This window comes from Aspergillus tanneri (genome assembly GCF_003426965.1).
Source record: "Aspergillus tanneri strain NIH1004 chromosome Unknown AapTan_4_pilon_pilon_pilon, whole genome shotgun sequence".
NCBI classification, from domain to species: domain Eukaryota; kingdom Fungi; phylum Ascomycota; class Eurotiomycetes; order Eurotiales; family Aspergillaceae; genus Aspergillus; species Aspergillus tanneri.
This window is the reverse complement of record NW_022984631.1, coordinates 2,365,770-2,382,658: the sequence shown is the minus strand read 5'-3', so window position 1 is coordinate 2,382,658 and position 16,889 is coordinate 2,365,770. Positions and strand designations below refer to the sequence as shown.

The following is a 16,889-nucleotide window of genomic DNA, read 5'->3' as shown; positions in this document are numbered from 1 at the left end:
AGTATTTTTTAATTGCTTAATTTCCGTCAACATTCCACAGCATACATCTTCAATCCCAAGTATCCAGCACATCCAGTCCCTACCATGCCGCGCCATTATTCAAGATCACAATCCCCCATATCCCGCCCACCCAAAGACAGAAACTACCGCGATCGAAGCGATGCGCGTCCCAAGCGCAAAGACCGCGACGACGACACATCCACACGAAAGAAGCTCCGGATGCCGCAGAAAGAAATCAACTATCCATCTGTGAACGAGTTGAAGAAGCGCATCCGTGATGTTAAACGTCTTCTGAACCGAGTTGATCTACCGGCCGATGCTCGCATCGTGCAGGAACGTGCCTTGACTGGGTATGAGAAAGATCTCGAGGAGGAGATGAATCGACGTGATCGGTCGAAGATGATTAAGAAGTATCATTTTGTTCGGTTTTTGGGTACGTTTTGCTTTGCCTATACCTTCTAAATCTAATAATTGTATAGATCGAAAAACAGCCACTAAAGACGTGAACCGTCTCCTTCGACATGAGAAAGAGATCTCGGAGTCTGCAGATCTCGACGCCACTTTGAAGAAGTCGAAGCTTTCATCCCTCGCTCAGAAAATCCACACCGCTCGCGTCAACCTCAACTATACCATCTATTACCCTCTTACCGAGAAATACGTCGCTCTGTATGCGGATGTGAAGAAGGGCAAAGAAAAAGGATCCAATCTCCCCGCCAGAAAAGACAACCAAAATAATGACGATGACTCCGACAATAATTCCAGCTTTAAGGCCCTTCACACCACAGCGGCAGATAAGCCGGCCCTATGGCATGTTGTTGAGAAGTGTATGGAAGATGGGACGTTGGACCTTCTACGTGATGGGAAATTGACCGCAAATGGAGGACCGGGCGACAGTAAACAAAAGAACGCTACTCGTTTATCGGAGTCAAAACATGAAGGAGCAGAGAAAAAGAGCGCCCAGTCCCGTACAGCGGAGACCAAAAAGGATAGGATATCGAGCCGGGCTGCTGCTGGGAAAAAGCGCGACACGCTAGGGAAGATGGCCTACTACAATAACGACGACGATGATTATCAGAGTGATGGAGGCTTCTTTGAAATGTAAATCCCTCATCTTGAACTACTTAGGCGTGTCTAGCGTCGAGCATTTTCGGGAGTTTTTGTTAGCATGGGTTGGGTTTCCCCATCGTCGGTTTCATCAATAAGCATAAGTTTTACGGTTGTCCTACGATACCCTCTTTTTTTTTAAAAAAAAAAAAGTACTTTTCTTGTCAATTGTGGCCCTTATGATATGACTACACAGTATTCCACCAGAGACACAGATCACGAAATTTGAAAGGGGAAAAAATAAAATAAAATAAAATAAATAAAAAAAAAAAGAAAGTATCAAGAACCCAAAGTAATGCTGGATAAATTCCCGACAATGCAAGATCAAGATCCTATAATCGAAAAACTCCCAAGCCTTGCGATGCATTCGACCCTTCTTCTAATGCAGAAAGAGACATGAAGATAGGCGATCCAGCTTCCGAGTCCCATCCGGCTCCGATGTACGCCGAGTCCTAGGAAACAAAAAAGAGATCCATCTAAAGCGACATGTGAAGAATGGGTTCGCTAGTGATCATGCCTCCCGGTGAAAAGTACCCAACTGTTCTCACAGTTTCGTCATTTCATATCTCGTAGCATGCTCAAAGGCCCGGAGCGATGCTTCTCAGCCTTTCAGTATGACCAGCATGGGCTGTGTGCATTTTCTCATGACTTTTTTTTGTTTCTTTCTTTCTTTTTCTTTGATTTTCTTTTTCTGGCTTCTTAGTTCTTTTGAACGTTTCGTGTCACCGTGTACACGTTCAGATCAAAGTTTCCAAAGTCCTCATACAGCTTCCTCATACAACTTGTGACGAGGTGCTTGAAAATGTGCAGCGCAGTATAAGGCAATTGCTAGTGTTCCCTTACATAACAGTACAGGATCCTCCACTTTGAGCTCTTCTACGCCTTCCGCCAAGGGTCCCAATTTCATCATCTAGATTATAAAGCCGCTCGGCTTCACGCGCCCGTCGTCGTCGCCGCCTCGCCCCAGCACCGGTAACACCGGCTTCTTCGGTGGCCATCATATAATCAGCCCATTTCCTATCAAGTCTATTGGCAGCTGCAAGGTCCCCGCGCAGCACTCGCTTGTTATGTTCGTTCACTGTCATCTGCCAGCCATAAAAGCACTTGAGATAGATGATTTCATTAGGGTACACCGGCGGTGGCGGCGGAGGCGTGATTGGAGACGTAACCATCATGGGGGATGCCCCTGGCTGGTTCGGTGTAATAGTTTGCGCGACGACTGAGATAGCAGACGGAGATTTGCGAGAACGAGGGAGGTAAGCATTGCTCGACAAGACCTCCTTTACCCCTGCCCAAGTGACATTGGCACAATCAAAGATCACCAGACGCAGACCGATTCGAGGGAGATTCTCGTCGTATCCACGTTTGCGGACCCGAAAACTGGCTTCCATCAGAGTGAGATCAGAGACCCGCGTGTTGTCCATCTCAACGGAGCGAAGGGAAGGGCAATTCTTCATCACTTGAAGCATCCCGATATCCCCCAGACTCTCACAATAGCTGATATTGAGATGTTCCAGGCAAGAGGCACAGGGCGACTTAGCAAGCTCGAGGAGAGTATTGTTAGTAAGCCTTTCCAGGTCCTCAAGTTCGAGATGGGTGAGGAGAGGCGTGGTTTGAATAACTGCTATAATGGAAGCGTCAGATAGTTCGGGGCACTGCGAAAGTTGCAGACCCTCAAGATAGGGAACGTTGTAGGCGAGCGTTTTCACCCCATCATCTGTTAGATTGCACTGGTGGATGTCTAGGTGCTTGAGCTGCCGGGGAGGCACTATGGGACGTTCCATGAGTACATCCATCTCCGGGTGAGCTCCATGAACAAGAGTCTTCAGAAACTCATCTGTAAGTTCTGTACGACTCATGATCAGTCGCTCCAGGGTGTTTGTCTCAAACAATTTCAGGGCAAAGGATCTATCTTCAAAACCCCGAATTTCACTGGCGCGAAGGTCCTTTAACTTCGGGCAGGCTTGTACGATATTTTTCAGTCCGCTAGTGTCTACACCTGTACACCACGAAATATTCAATATTTCAAGTTGTGGGCATGACTGGGCAATAATCTTCATAGCCGAATTTGTGACACTGGCCAAGCCCGAGAGGTTGATGTATTCCAGACGAGGGTTCCGTAGCAGAAAGTAATGGATCGAGGTTCTATCGATGCGACAACCCTCCAACGAAAAATTGACTACGTTGCGGCATAGATCTGTGATACGCTCGCCCTCGGACTGCCACTTGTCTCGCAGCTGGATACAGCCCCGAAGGTTGAGGTCTCGAACAAAGGGACCACCACATGCCATAAGTTTCACAAGAAAATCGCTGGGAATATCGCTGTAATAGTCAGTTGTGTCCACATTCGTCCACAGCTGCCCATCGTAGCACATTTTGTTCCACTCCTTGGATACAGCAGAACAAAGGACAATTTCCTTTGGGGTCAGATACTGGAAGACGAGCATTCGGATTTCCTTAGGCAGGCTTCCCCAGAAGTCAAAGGGCTTTTTAAGCTTGGGAACTGGCGATGCAACGCCTTCCAGTGCATCGCCACCTATGGGGGTTCCGCGGGATCCTGGTCTCAGATCTGTTGGTAAAGGGACGGTCCTGGACTGAAGGCCATTTGGAGAGTCCGATCCGACGAGACGGATTCTCGCATGTCCATCATGATAGTCCGTTGGACTGGCCGCCTGGCCAGACGTCATTGGACGGACATTCAATCCACCGTAGAGTTGAGACGAGCTCCCATTGCCGAGACAAGGAGTGTATGACGATTGCGAAAGAGTCACACAGGATAAAGTGGCTTTCCCATCTCGACGGTAGCCCGTGGAAGCAGAGCGACTGCGTCGGGTCAGGCTGGGAGAAGATGAAATACGTTGGAGACTTTGCAGCAACCGATGTCGTCCTTTCAGTTTTGGAGGCTGTTCCAATGGGATCTGGCCTGTTGAAGAGGTCGGGTCCACTGGGGAGGCTCCCCCGGGGGACATTCTGATCTCATCCATGACATGCGTTGCAGAATCAATCGCACACCACGCGAGCTGCTCCAGGTCCAACCAGTATAAAAGATTCAAGTCCCGGATGGGATCGGAAATGGTTCGGTAATTTCGGATCAGCGAATTTTAGACACCACAATCAAGAAGAAGTAATATTGGCAACAAAAAAGAAACAAAAACGATCCGCGGAACTCCGCAAGGATACGGGATCTTTAAACGACCATAGTGGTAGCTGTTGACCGAACCGCACGTATACAAGTATTTTGGAAAAGCGCACAAATATCACAGCCGACCAATGCGTAGGACGCCAGGCCCCGTTCCTGCGAGCAGAGGATTGATTGCTGGGAGGGAGAAAGAAGGAGGATTTCGCTGGAGAAGGAAGGGCTGGAATGTCAGCTGAGAGAAAGACAGTCAAGCGACGACGTAGTGGTGGTGTTTCTCGACTGTCACAGTTCTACCATGGGACCTTGTTGACCGCGTAACCCCGTAGATGCGGGAGAGCCCAGCAGTAAGTAGATTAGTTAGTAAGATAGTCGAGAGTGGTAGTAGACGTCACTCAAGCATCATCCAAGTCGTTGACACCACTCCGTGTATGAAAACGGACAGAGTCTGAGAAATACGGTTCGATGAGGCCTGGGACAGAAATTGCGAGGGGAAGATAGGGAAAAAAAGACCAAAAACCTAAGTAGAGGAGAGAGAGACGTGAAATCATGTAAGGCCGGAGAACAGAGCAGTCATTCGGTCAGCCGACAGTGGAGGCGAGAGGACCTTTTTTTTTTAAATTACCGACTTACCACCAGTACTGAGCCACAATCAGCCAAATAGGGAAAAGAGGGAAAAGGGAGAATCATAGCAGATATTCTCTGTGCTCCACAGGACAAATCAAAATGCCGCAATCTGCATGATTACAGGCCAGTGTCTCTCAGTACTGCTGTCTTGTCTCTCCCCACAGGCTTATCGGCAACACTTATCGATTAGAGATAGCGCCACTGCCCCACTTGCGCAGGCGTTTTACGCCGTACTACCAGTACAATACCTACTTTAGAGAACTTACCTGATGTCTCGATTTGATAGGATTTCTGAGGAGAAACGTAGAAGAGAAGACGGGAATATACAAAGTACATGTCGAGGTTCGAATGGGAATCAATCTGTGAGATCAGAAATCCATCCGTATGGACTTGAGACTGGACTTTAGCCATCTATCCCAATGGGGAATGGTGCAGCGGTCACGCTATCTCTCACTCTTTTAGATGTATCTCAACTGCCACCTGGCCGTACAATATAAGACCTTATGATTAATGATTATGGTTACTAGGTAGTGTGTTTTAATGACTTGGGATATCCTCATGATCCCACACCAACAGTCCCTCCTCCCAGTATGGATTCACATCTTCCTCAACGACAGTGGAGCATCTCAAATAACTTAAGAAACTGTGTGACAGTGAAAAACTCTCGGACAAGGAGACCCGCCCAACAGAAATCAATAGAAATGTGGCATTTGACAAGACACCCAGGGCAACCGGAGACCACAATCATAAAAAAAAAAGGAGGGGGCTTATGTGTCCCTGATAATCTGGTTCAGGTACACCCAATAAGCAACGGTATTCATCCCCCTCCTCCCTTTATAGACAAGAAAGCCATGGTCCATGGTCTCAGTTCTTGTGTCCACGAGTGATTGGCGGTCTTTACACGTTTGCCTTCCGCAATCCACAGTCCACATGGAACGAGGCAACATGACCTGGGGAAATCTTGGACTATGGCATCCCAGCCAGTCCCGTTGAATTTCTCCGCGGGCTCTTTCCTAGTGGCCCCGGGGTACAGCGTGTTTGACTGTTTGTACTAAAGGCGGTGCCTAGTGGATACTAGCTATTAATACTAAAACTGTCAGCGTACGAAGTACACGACGTGTAATCACGTATCTTCTGTAATCATACCTTGGAAGCAACCGAAGGGCAGCTGACAGGTATAGATAGGATAATACCAAGCAGGTTCCTCTTATATGCACCTAACTCCTGGACAGTCCTAGTCTGATGGACCAGTGACCAGGAGCCCAGATTCCATCGATTCTACTTTCCACAAAGTCCCCCTCCATTGAATAATACCAGGAATCCAACCATGGACTGTCAAATCTTACAGGTTCCTTCCCCCTTACTTGGAAATAGAACATTACCCAAGATATCTAACCCATACTCATTTATTCCTGTTCTAGAGGACCTAGTGCCTCTAATAGCAAGTCGCCCGACTAGCATGTCTACTAATGTAGTTGACGCTCGGCCTAATCTTCCCCGCTTCACCCCGCAGTACGAAGACCGCCAGTGGACTTCCAAATGTAGGTATGCATTTCTAGATTTCCCAGAATGAGTCTACTGCCAATAACCCAGCTCAAACAAAGATAACGCCACTGCTAAGGGTATATCAAATAAATCTCACTTGCATGGCTTGTCATTCTTCCCTGTCTGTAGAAAGAATCACGTAGAATCAATGCAGATTCGGTGCAAGATCAAAACCATGTCTAGCCAACGAAACTCAATATAACGGGGTATCTCATCGGCTTCTTGGCCTCTATACAGCTATACATTCACTAGGGTTCCTTTTATTCCCTCTTCCTTCTTTTCCGGGATTCTTTATCTTCATCCTCCTCTTGTCGCGTTTTGCGAGTGGAGCCCCACTGCTTCCAGTGACACTTAAGTAGCATATGTCTGGGAGCCTAGCCTCTGTCGTGTCCAATCGTAAACGCCGCTCTTGGACAAATACCGCACTGGTATCGACAATGATAACAAGAGAGATATGCTTCCGCAGTCTGGAACTAGAACGTCGACATATATTCTGTGCATGGTATGTGTCCTGGGTTTTATTCAGGTATAGCCAAGATGTGTGGTTCAGCTGTCAACCATCCATGGATGCTCCATGATTTCACTGATAGTCAGGCGGTTGTCGACATCTCGATCCAGCATCCGTCGGATTAAATCAATGCAGTCCTCCGAGAATGGCAGAAATGGAATTCGAAGTGGATGATCCAGGATCTCATCGACGTTGTAGAACGGATTCTCTTTGTAGACAATCGTATACAGAAGAATACCAAGAGCCCAAATATCCTGCTCTTTGCCTCTGTATGACTTGCCCTGGAGGACCTCCGGTGCGGCATAGTCTATAGTGAAACTAAGTCAGCTCTGGATGATAGAACGAAGACGACATTAAGAAAAGGGAGGAGTACCAATTGTTCCCACAAAGACATCAAAGGGCCCGTTCTTAATGTAGGCAGCGCTTCCAAAATCGATCAGCTTGATCCTGCCCTCGCCATCGAGGATTACGTTCTCATCCTTGATATCGCGGTGTACAACCAGGGACTTAGTATGAAGATGGTGGACCGCATCCACCACTTGGCGGAAAATATTCCTACATTCTGACTCATCCATATTGGCTTTCAGCTCGATATAGTCAAAGAGGTCCATCCCAGGAAGTCCATGTGGCCTCATCTCAATATAATAGTTGATGTCATCCTCAAAGAACCCTTCCATTTCCACAATATTGGGATGCTTAAAGCCATCCCGTCGAAGGTAATCCAAAACGTGTATCTCCAGCGGGACAGTGCCTAGGCGACGATCACGAGTCCAGGTATCCACGAGAATTCTCTTCTTCGTAACGTATTTCAAAACAACCTTCTGGGACGGATTCTTCTTCAGGCGAGCAAGTTTTACTTCACCATATGCCCCCTGGCCCATTTCCTCCAAAATCACGTAGTCGGCAATTGTCCTTTTCTTTGAGGATTCCTTTGCATTAGTCGGCCTTACTTCCGGCACCGGTTGTACCGGCTGATCCGTCAGCGGCTCTGATGCAGCTTCGCTGAGTTGCTGTGTCAAAGTAGACGTCGGTATGTGGCTTTCCACTGAAGTCTGCTCTGTGCTTAAGGTTTGAGCACTGGAGGTCGTTGCTAATGCCAAGCTCGACTCGAAGGCGGCAGAGGAATTTTCGGTCCGTGGTGACGCCGTCAGTTGGGGAGACGCGAAATTTGGAGTTGTGCCTGAAGAATGGATATGTCTTGAGTATGTGATCCATAGTGCATAAACTAGCTCAGTCACCGCCACTGTGTCGTGATACTCTGAGTCAGATTCGCTATTAGTGGCAGTTCCGTCTTCCCGCGGCTTGGGGAACATTGTACCGCTTTTCACTACCCGTAACTGAACATCTACCGCAATAGTTGAGCCATCGCGGTGGTTAGCAGCAAGTCCAGTTGGTTCTTGAAAGACCGAGGCAACGTTATCCTTTCCATCCCGGAGAATGGAGAGAGTCCGTGCCCTTCGAAAACTAGGTTCAGGAATTATCACACCATCCACCAGAGGAATCCTCTCTTCCTCGGTAAGTACATTGAGGAAACCATCAAAACCCGGTATCAGCTCATTCATATGTAGTCCTTCTGGTCGCTCCTGGCCAAACAACGCTGAAGAAAACACCGAATTTGAGCTGATGACTTTCAAAGTCGAAGACGCCAGTACCATCATACCGGCAACATGAGGGAAGCTAGATATTCGCAAACATCCTGCGGCTTCGTCTTTGGTCACGGTCGCCGGGAAACACGTCCCAGCCGAGGTTTGAGCAGCAAAATGCTTCATGTTCGAAATCCTACTAAGGCCCTCATCAATTGGGCCTGCGAGACACTCTTTGGGAATGCGAGGAAGAAGTTCAGTAATAAGTTTACCAGGCTTGATCACACCGTGGCCCCAAATTTTATCCGTATCCCCTTGGGCATCCGTAATGGTCCATGACTCATCACAACGGACGTAGACCACATCCTCTTGGATTTCCTCAAGAACCCAGATGAGACCTCCCCGTTTCTCCATGACCCACATACTGGCAGAGCCCTTGGTTCCATTGCGCTTCAGAATAGGGACAACGTCCCCACACAGTAGAACGCCACGTGATTTGGTGGCAGCATGGTTTGGATAACGTACAGTGCGTGTGCTTGAACCATAGCCATCGTCAGTTTGAGCTCGCCTGGCTCGAGAAGGTGGTTTACTGAGCAGTTGCGCTGTGATGCCATTCCCGAGTCCCATGGACTTCGGATTTACTGGCTTTATGTGGTGTTTATCTTGCGAGTTCTGAAGCTTTGCTGCAACATCAGTGGACGGATCTCTTAGCTTGGATTCAAGCCACTGTCTCCGGTCCTCTTGTACAACTTCTAATATACTTAGCTTGCGGAGTTCCGCTTGTGTGACGCCAAATACGAGGCAAGATAGGTCATTGGCTGCCAAAATGGTCCACGGTGCCTGAGACTCGGTTCTAAAGACGGCCTGTGAGACGGGATTCCATTTGCTGCTGTGGGTGTGTAAGGCGGGAACAGGAAAGCCATATCCGAGGATCGAGGAGCTGGTTGGTGAAAAAGAATCCGTGGAAGAGTAGGGTTGTGCTAGAGTCCCCATCAGCTTGCTCTGGCGGGTAACAGAGCCGATATCCGAGCCTGTACGTTTTAAGCTTACGCGCCTGGACGTGGTGGGAGTGGATCTCCTCCCCCGCTTTTGAAGTGATATTTGCTCATTCGGCAGTTGACTCAAGGAATCAGAGTATTCCATTCCTGGGCGATGTTCTTGAGGCAATTCCTTGACATCAGCCGCAGAGTTCTGCGACTCCATGAAAGCCTTCTCAAAAATGTCTCCGCCATACACTTCAGCGGGCCCTGTCATCGGACCCCATGCCAGGCTCCCACAGTTATACTTATCTTCTTTCCCTGAGAAGTTTGTCTTTGACAAGAGATCCGCCACGCTCTGGACCTCTTTATCACCACTGACGCGAGACTGAGAGCTGGCATTGCCCGCATTGTTGGAATCCCACCCAAAGCGATCGCGCATGAAATCTAATGATCGCTTCAAAATAGTTTGACGGCTGTGAAGTAACTCATCGGGCTGTTGTGCGAACGAGAACGAATGTAAGGACTCGCAGGGAAATCGATGGAGATCCTCCAGAGCACCACCGTCCTGACCCAACCCAAGACGTGTAGAATGGGTTCTGGACGTTGATCTGGAACGTGGCGAGGGCGAAGAATTCTGTGGTATCGAAGGACCGAGAGAGGATGTGGATATGTTCGGCAACGTCAATACTCGTGATGGGGGTTGGCGAATACGATCTAGACCAGATGGACCAAGCCCATGTTCATGTTCGAGCAAAGGTGACCTGCGAATCGAAGAACTTCGTCTCAGTATTTCCAATTTCAAGCCAAGATTTGAAAATATCGACCACATGAATAGCACCAGCTGATATCCACATACCTCGTAAGTTGATCGTATCCAGACGAAAGAGTTTCTGCCGATGATTTCATCAATTCATTTGAGTGCCCTGAAAGATGTCCCATGAAGGATTCTGCCTTTGGCGACTCTGAAAGAGATCCCATCTGGGACAATAAAGGACTTGGCTCGCCTGTATTCCCGGCAAATCATTAGCCAGCTATCTTCTGTCATTTGATTATCCCCTCACTCAACATGGAAAATGCAGAATAAAATGGCCGAACATGTGGGCATGATCTGAAAGCATATCACATAGACGTCGTATGGCACCGGCTTCAGGTCTCTTTCTCTCTATGGGGTGCGCTCATCCTGTATTCTCTTATGTTCAATCCAACTTGTGTTTTTTTGTGTTCGGCAACTGTTGTAGACGTCATGCCCACCATATGTACTTGTCAAATCCAGTAACAGCCCTCTTCATTCATTCAACACTTTCATAGACTCAACACGAAACCGGCACAACAGTACAACGAAGACGGTAAGGGAAAGGAGGGAAAGAAAGAGGAAAGCACACAACTAACCATCGGGATTATATGAAGCAGACCCCATAGTTCCCCCAACAGGCGACAATATAGCGTCCAATCCCGATCGGACCGATGAAAAGTCGCAACGTCCAAGCGGCACAACTTTCAGAGCAATCCAAGAATATCAGGAAGAGAAAGTGGTGGGGGTTTATTTCTACATGAGACGGTAAAGGCTGTTGCCCGCAAAAGACCCTTGGTGAGAATCGGTACTTGTTTTCTCCTCTCTTTTTTTTTTTTTTTTTTTTTTTTCTTGCTAATTCGGCGCGTTGGGGGAGCTGGTGGTAGATGTTACTGCGGACGAAGAATCGAATCAATTCCTTTTCTTTCTCTTTGCCAGCTCCTTAAGAACGAAGGGCGAGACAGTCAGCCGCCTCAAAAAAAATGAGTCCGTTAGGTGTCAGCAGACTGTGGGCAGGGCAGGTGCCTCACCAGGCCACAGGCACCATGCGGTTGCCAAATAGCACGGGGACAGCTTATTCTGGAAACTAAGGGGAGAGAAAAAATAGAACAATAGGAAATTGTAGGATGGTGAGAGTCTGAGAGGAGTGGATTTGAGTGGATATGCGAGGACTGAAAGATGTAACAGTTTCTGTGGAGGCACAAAATGAAGGGACGAAAGAAGAAAAGTTCGAGGCAGTCGAGGGCAGTAGTGAGTACTTAGTGAGGGGGCAGTGACCTTGTTGTGGTGGAGAAGGAATGAATGAATGAATCAACGGACTGTGGTGAGAGTGGGTGGGAAGGTGGTGGCTTTTCTTCTTTTGTTTCTTCTTTAGACGTCCTCCTTGGTTGAAACCAGCACAAGCAGCGTTGTAATCCAAATTTAAAAGGAAAGACTGGGAAGAGGCGATAGGAAAGATCGTGAAGAAAAGGTGGAATAGAGAGAAATCGAATAAATGCACGGGACGGTCGGAGGAAGAAGGAAAGAAAAGGGAAAAAAAAAAAGGTAAAGAAGAACAAGAAACCGTAAATACTGGTAACAATATGCAAAAGAATAAAATAAAAGGGACACCCGGATAGGAGGACCATAAGATGGAAACAGACAAAAAATTACCAGATTACTCTGTACTCTCCCCAGGTGGTGATGTAATAAGGAACCCTGCCATACCTACCAGAACACTCTTTACGTCCCCATTTCCCCCTCCTCTGCTGCAAACGACTATGCATTTATGCACCGGTGTCCATCTCTTTCTTGGACTACGTATGAGATCTCTCTCCACATGAATTTCTCTTGGTGGTCATCTGTATCCATGGAATGACCCTCGAATCCTGTTCTTGGCAGCCAGTTGCAGTTCCCCCATGGCAGATCTTCAGCCATGGGTGTTCATTTCGGGCACCACGGCAAAGTAACCACGGCATATCGCACCAACGTCGACGATCAACGGCGCAGATCGGCCATCAAATCATACATGGTCACTAGCTTCTACCAAACGAGGTCATAGTCATGGTCTAGTCGTCGAGAAGGCCCTTGACTATAATTCTTCCCAAGCTCCCTGGACATCTTGGCACTAAACGTCAGGGTCTACATCAGCTCGTAGGGCGGAGATAGCTTTGTATACGCAGTTTAACTCTAATATTTGCTTCCCGCCTACGGGTTATGTAAACGGCCCGAAAATTTTTTTTTTAAAAAAAAGGGGCAAATGTAGGCGACGATGTCATGTCAGTGTCAGGCTGTTAAATCTTGTTTCCAAGTCTATTCTCTATCATAACAATATAGGCGAGGTGCTTTGCCTTTAGCGGAGCGTGGGTATATCGGGATTGAGGCGGGAAAAGTCAACACAGCAGGGAGTTCAAAAAATAAAATAAAAAATAAAATAAAAAAGGGGTGGGTTCTATCCATTGTTCTTCGCACCCCGGAGACTCCTCAAGGCCAATCCATTGAGGTCGCTATCGCTTCTTCTCTGACTATCATCTCCGCTACCGAAGAGTACATTCTGGTTGCTTCTCTCGCCGTGCCGAGTCTGTTCGGGCGGCACGGAGGCCGGACTCACAAAGCTGGAGATGTGTCTGTTACCCCCAAGCATCCATGAGAATTCAGAGTCTGCCAATGATGGGCGTACTGGGATCGCAATGGCATTGACGAGGAAATCTGAGATGGGCTCCGGTTCTTCGATTCCTTCCCAGTAGGCAATTTGATTGCTTTGGCGAGTGGCTCTGTGGCCATAGGAAAGCTCTCGTGTCTGTTCCTTCCACGATCCTCTATATTATCTCCAGGTCGATGTCCACCAGGAAGATTTTCTGAATCTATATCTCCAGCTGGATTTGGGGTCCGAATTGCAGAGCTTACAGGCGTCGAAGAGTTCTCAAGACAGGTCTGGACAGATTGAACCTTGGTGAGGGCTTGTTTCAAAGTATCTGTGGTGGCCGTATCAAGACCTTCGGCTTTCATCATGCGCGATCGTATGTCATTCAAGGCCTGGCTTAGTGTCTTTGCGAGCATTTGATTCCGTGCTTCCAAAGCATCGATTTTAGTCTTCAAATGGATCACAGCGTCAGCGTCTTGTGTACGCGAGGCAACAGGCGTACGGATGGGAGCAGTATCATCGTGTCTCGTGCGGGAATAATGCTCCGACTGGATCGTCTGCATATTTCTTTTGGCTTCACTCACTGCTCCTCGAACTGCCTTGGCTACGCCCCATGCCTCTGTACGTCGTTGAAACCCTTCCGAAACATCTTGGAATAGTGCTTCCAAACCCTTTGGGCTATTTCTTGCTGGTGATCTAGACGGGGGACTAGCTTCACTCGTGTCCCATAGATCGCCGCTCAAAGGAGACCTCAGACCTGAAAAGGGTCTCGAATGCGACAGGCTGAGTCGCTTGGAAAAGTCAGGAGGCTTTCCTGAATATTTGGAAATAATAAAAGCTCCTCTTTCAGGTGTGGGATTCTGTTCCAAGTATATCCCATCGAGCACAAAACTTTGCGCGTGATAAGGACGAGGCGAAGGGTAGCGAAGCAGCAGGGCCAAAGCGCTCGAGGAGTCAGCGCTAAGTACTGGATTTTGTGAGCAATACGAGCAAATATTTGGTAAGCCCTCAGTAACTCACATTGCCAGCGAATACGTAGTAACATCGCGACACATACGAAATCAATTAGTTCAGGTCGTAGCCCCTCGGAAAAGAGATGATCCCAAATCACAAGTACGTCTTGGAAAGGGAATTCTCGACCAAATAACAGACGCATCCAGCGGCTTTATTTAAAAAAAAAAAAAAAAAAAAAAGTTAACTTAGACTTTTAAACCGCAAGCATATGCTTAGGCATAGACTCACGTGAGGAAAATTTGCGGCAAGACCTCCAGTACTTCTAAATGATCCGCCAACTCCAGATCGGTAGTCGTCAGAAGATCATTATGGATGTGGTGACATTGGTTAACAATTGGGACAACATCAACCTGCCCACTGGCGGACCGTTGTCTGGTATGTTCATAATAAGATCGAGTATTCTGCATAACTGAACAGAACAATGTAAACGAGTCATGTTCCACATAATTCGCGTCCAGAAGCTGTAGGAACACTGTATCATCCTCTTCCGTTGAATTCAGCCCTTCAGGCGATCTCGTGTCAATTGCGTCTCTATCGACTACCCATAAGATGGGAGCCAATAACTCATGCATGCCTTGGCGATAGCCAAGATCTGGATTCAGCTTCGAATAAATAAAGAGAATATCGACCATTTTCGCTTTCGTTGCAGGCTCCCGGAAGAAGAAGTTCTCCTGCAAACATCTATCGACATCCTGCAATATCTCCACTCTCATCTGTTCGTCGCGTCGAAGCGCTTGCCAGGGAGACTGTGCAGGGAGTTCGTCAGAGGAGAAGGTCCAAACATATCATATGAAGGTAATTGAGGCATACCTCTTCATCATCTGCTAGGGGATCAACTGTTGACTCCAAGTCATCTGGGTTTTCAATATACTTCAGAAAATGAGCCTTCAGGGCATCATAAACGCCTCGCGATTCGGATATCTTCTGTGGCCATTGCGCCCGGTTGAGATTATCGAAGAGTAGGAATGCCTACGCGTAGGTAAGCGAAGATCTAGGTGATGGTGGCTACATAGCGCATGCCTTCCAATAAATCGATCTAAGCCCATCATTGCATAACTCGTCTCCTTGTTCTGATCTTAGTGCTGTTCGGAGGTCGGAGGGGGTTTCATAGTCGCGCAACAGAGAGCTCCATCGCTGCCTACGGGCTCATCAGCAGAAGGATACTATCAAGAAAGACAACATGCTTACCTTGTGTCTTCAATACCCCTCATCTCACCATGCAATAAGTATTTAGTTGCCTGATTTCTTGGGTTGATTGGTGGGGGAGCAAGGAAAGGCGGAGGTCGAGTAATTCTATGCTGAGGCGGAGATCGACGGTAGCGTGGAGACCACCCGCCACAGCCCGTCCAGTGTGTTATTATCTCCTCCAGGACAGGTTCAGAGATAAGCTCTTGTTCAGCGTGGCTGCGACGATTCTCGCTAACTTCAGTGGTGTTAGAGGCACTAAACTGCAGTCCCATTGTTTTGCCAGTAATATTACATCATCCCTCCTCCAATGTCTGCAGACTTGTTCGCAGAATTTGGAATTGAGTCTGCTTCTTGTCAGACCTCAGGGACTACAAACCAGCCAGCGTCCCAATCTCAGGCAGGCTCTTTGATTCCTGATCTGGATACTTTTGAAACGCCCCATTTCACCAATACCTCCTGGCACCGTAATGAATCCGAAGCTCACGCTGCTGAGACTCAGGCATTGTCAAAGTCATCAACTTCTTTTATCAAATCTAGTGCCCTTCAGTTACCCAAATATGACAACGGCGGCGATGTCCTATTTGATGCCACCCTAGAAACTGTTTCCAGCGACGAAACCGAAGACTGGGGCGAATTTGAATCGGCGGAGGTATCTTCTGGCCGAGGCTACTCAATAAAATCTGTCCAAGATCAGACACATGTAACAAGCCCAAGAAATACGACTTCTAACCGGGCAAATAATAACTCAACTGCCTTGCCGAAGCAGCTCTACTTATTGGATTCTCTCTCACTTGATGACAAACCGCAATCAACTCACAGCCAGCCTACTGGCAACCTTGGCAAGAAAATTACCAAGACTCAAAGCAAGGGCTCAATTCCAGAACCTCCTACTTCTACGGAGGAAGAGCCTTTTGAGGAGTGGGGTGACTTCATTGATGGACCTCTCGTGGAGACCTCTGCGATCATGACTCAACAAGCTTATACGCAACCACCAGCGGGAACTTTGAGTTCAGTCTCGAATAGAGGAAGTGCGTCGCAATCTTTTGGCAATTCAAACCACTTTGTACAAAGAAGTGAAATCCGTCCCACCAATATACCTCCCCCGTCGGTGCTTTTAGAGTTATTTCCTCAACTTTTCGAACAACTACGATGGGAGGCTACCCAAGCAAGAAAAGCCGTACAGCAGAAAAAGAACATTGAAGATGTAGCGGCATCGATTCTTTGTACATTAAGGGTAGCAGCGCGGGTAGTTTCGGGACGTACTTTGCGATGGAAAAGAGATTCAATCTTGAGTCAGAGTATGAGAATTGGCCCTGCGCGCTCAGGGAAGTCGGGGGGTATGAAGCTTAATGCGGTCAACAGAAATGAAGATATCAAGGAAAAGCAGGAGGCCGTTGATGTTATTGTTATGTGGCGTGATCGAGCAGGTTTATTTAACTCTGTAATCCAAGCCTCCGGAAGACGTCCAATTCAGGCCATCTCAGAGAACACCCGAGCAACACCAGCCTCTGCAGAACAGGGTGCATTAAAAGCCCCTCATGCTTGTGCACTCTGTGGGTTAAAAAGAGATGAACGGCTGCCCAAAATTGACGATGCAGTGGAAGACAGCTTTGGAGAGTGGTGGACAGACCACTGGGGACATACAGACTGCAGGCAGTTCTGGGAAAGGCATAATAACATGCTAAGTCAGCGATGAATTGGATACAACTGGAAATGATGATGTTGATATTCCCGAGCAAGCGGTTGGAGTAAGAACTATATTTTATGATTATATGGATCTGACTTCCCTGA

At 47.8% G+C, this 16,889-nt stretch overlaps 5 protein-coding genes across 5 annotated transcripts; 2 read left to right on the top strand and 3 right to left on the bottom strand.

The window, feature by feature from the left end:
- Nucleotides 1-84: 84 nt before the first annotated feature.
- Nucleotides 85-1,102, top strand: EFG1 (Efg1 domain-containing protein; the record flags this gene model as incomplete). Its single annotated transcript, XM_033570609.1, has 2 exons — nt 85-433; nt 480-1,102. 2 exons carry the CDS (start codon nt 85-87, stop codon nt 1,100-1,102), a joined length of 972 nt encoding a protein of 323 aa, XP_033426641.1.
- An 841-nt stretch (nt 1,103-1,943) lies between these two features.
- Nucleotides 1,944-4,073, bottom strand: ATNIH1004_005969 (F-box domain protein; the record flags this gene model as incomplete). The annotated part of the gene is made up of 1 exon (XM_033570608.1): nt 1,944-4,073. The coding sequence occupies one exon, from the start codon at nt 4,071-4,073 to the stop codon at nt 1,944-1,946; it is 2,130 nt and encodes a 709-aa protein (XP_033426640.1).
- Nucleotides 4,074-6,958: 2,885 nt separating this feature from the next.
- On the bottom strand, nt 6,959-10,422 carry ATNIH1004_005968 (serine/threonine-protein kinase; the record flags this gene model as incomplete). The annotated part of the gene is made up of 3 exons (XM_033570607.1): nt 6,959-7,227; nt 7,294-10,244; nt 10,340-10,422. The coding sequence occupies 3 exons, from the start codon at nt 10,420-10,422 to the stop codon at nt 6,959-6,961; spliced, it is 3,303 nt and encodes a 1,100-aa protein (XP_033426639.1).
- Nucleotides 10,423-12,704: 2,282 nt separating this feature from the next.
- On the bottom strand, nt 12,705-14,928 carry ATNIH1004_005967 (GTPase-activating protein GYP6; the record flags this gene model as incomplete). The annotated part of the gene is made up of 5 exons (XM_033570606.1): nt 12,705-12,879; nt 12,933-13,856; nt 14,139-14,656; nt 14,721-14,879; nt 14,920-14,928. 5 exons carry the CDS (start codon nt 14,926-14,928, stop codon nt 12,705-12,707), a joined length of 1,785 nt encoding a protein of 594 aa, XP_033426638.1.
- A 477-nt stretch (nt 14,929-15,405) lies between these two features.
- On the top strand, nt 15,406-16,794 carry ATNIH1004_005966 (uncharacterized protein; the record flags this gene model as incomplete). The annotated part of the gene is made up of 1 exon (XM_033570605.1): nt 15,406-16,794. One exon carries the CDS (start codon nt 15,406-15,408, stop codon nt 16,792-16,794), a length of 1,389 nt encoding a protein of 462 aa, XP_033426637.1.
- Between the last annotated feature and the right edge of the window lie 95 nt (nt 16,795-16,889).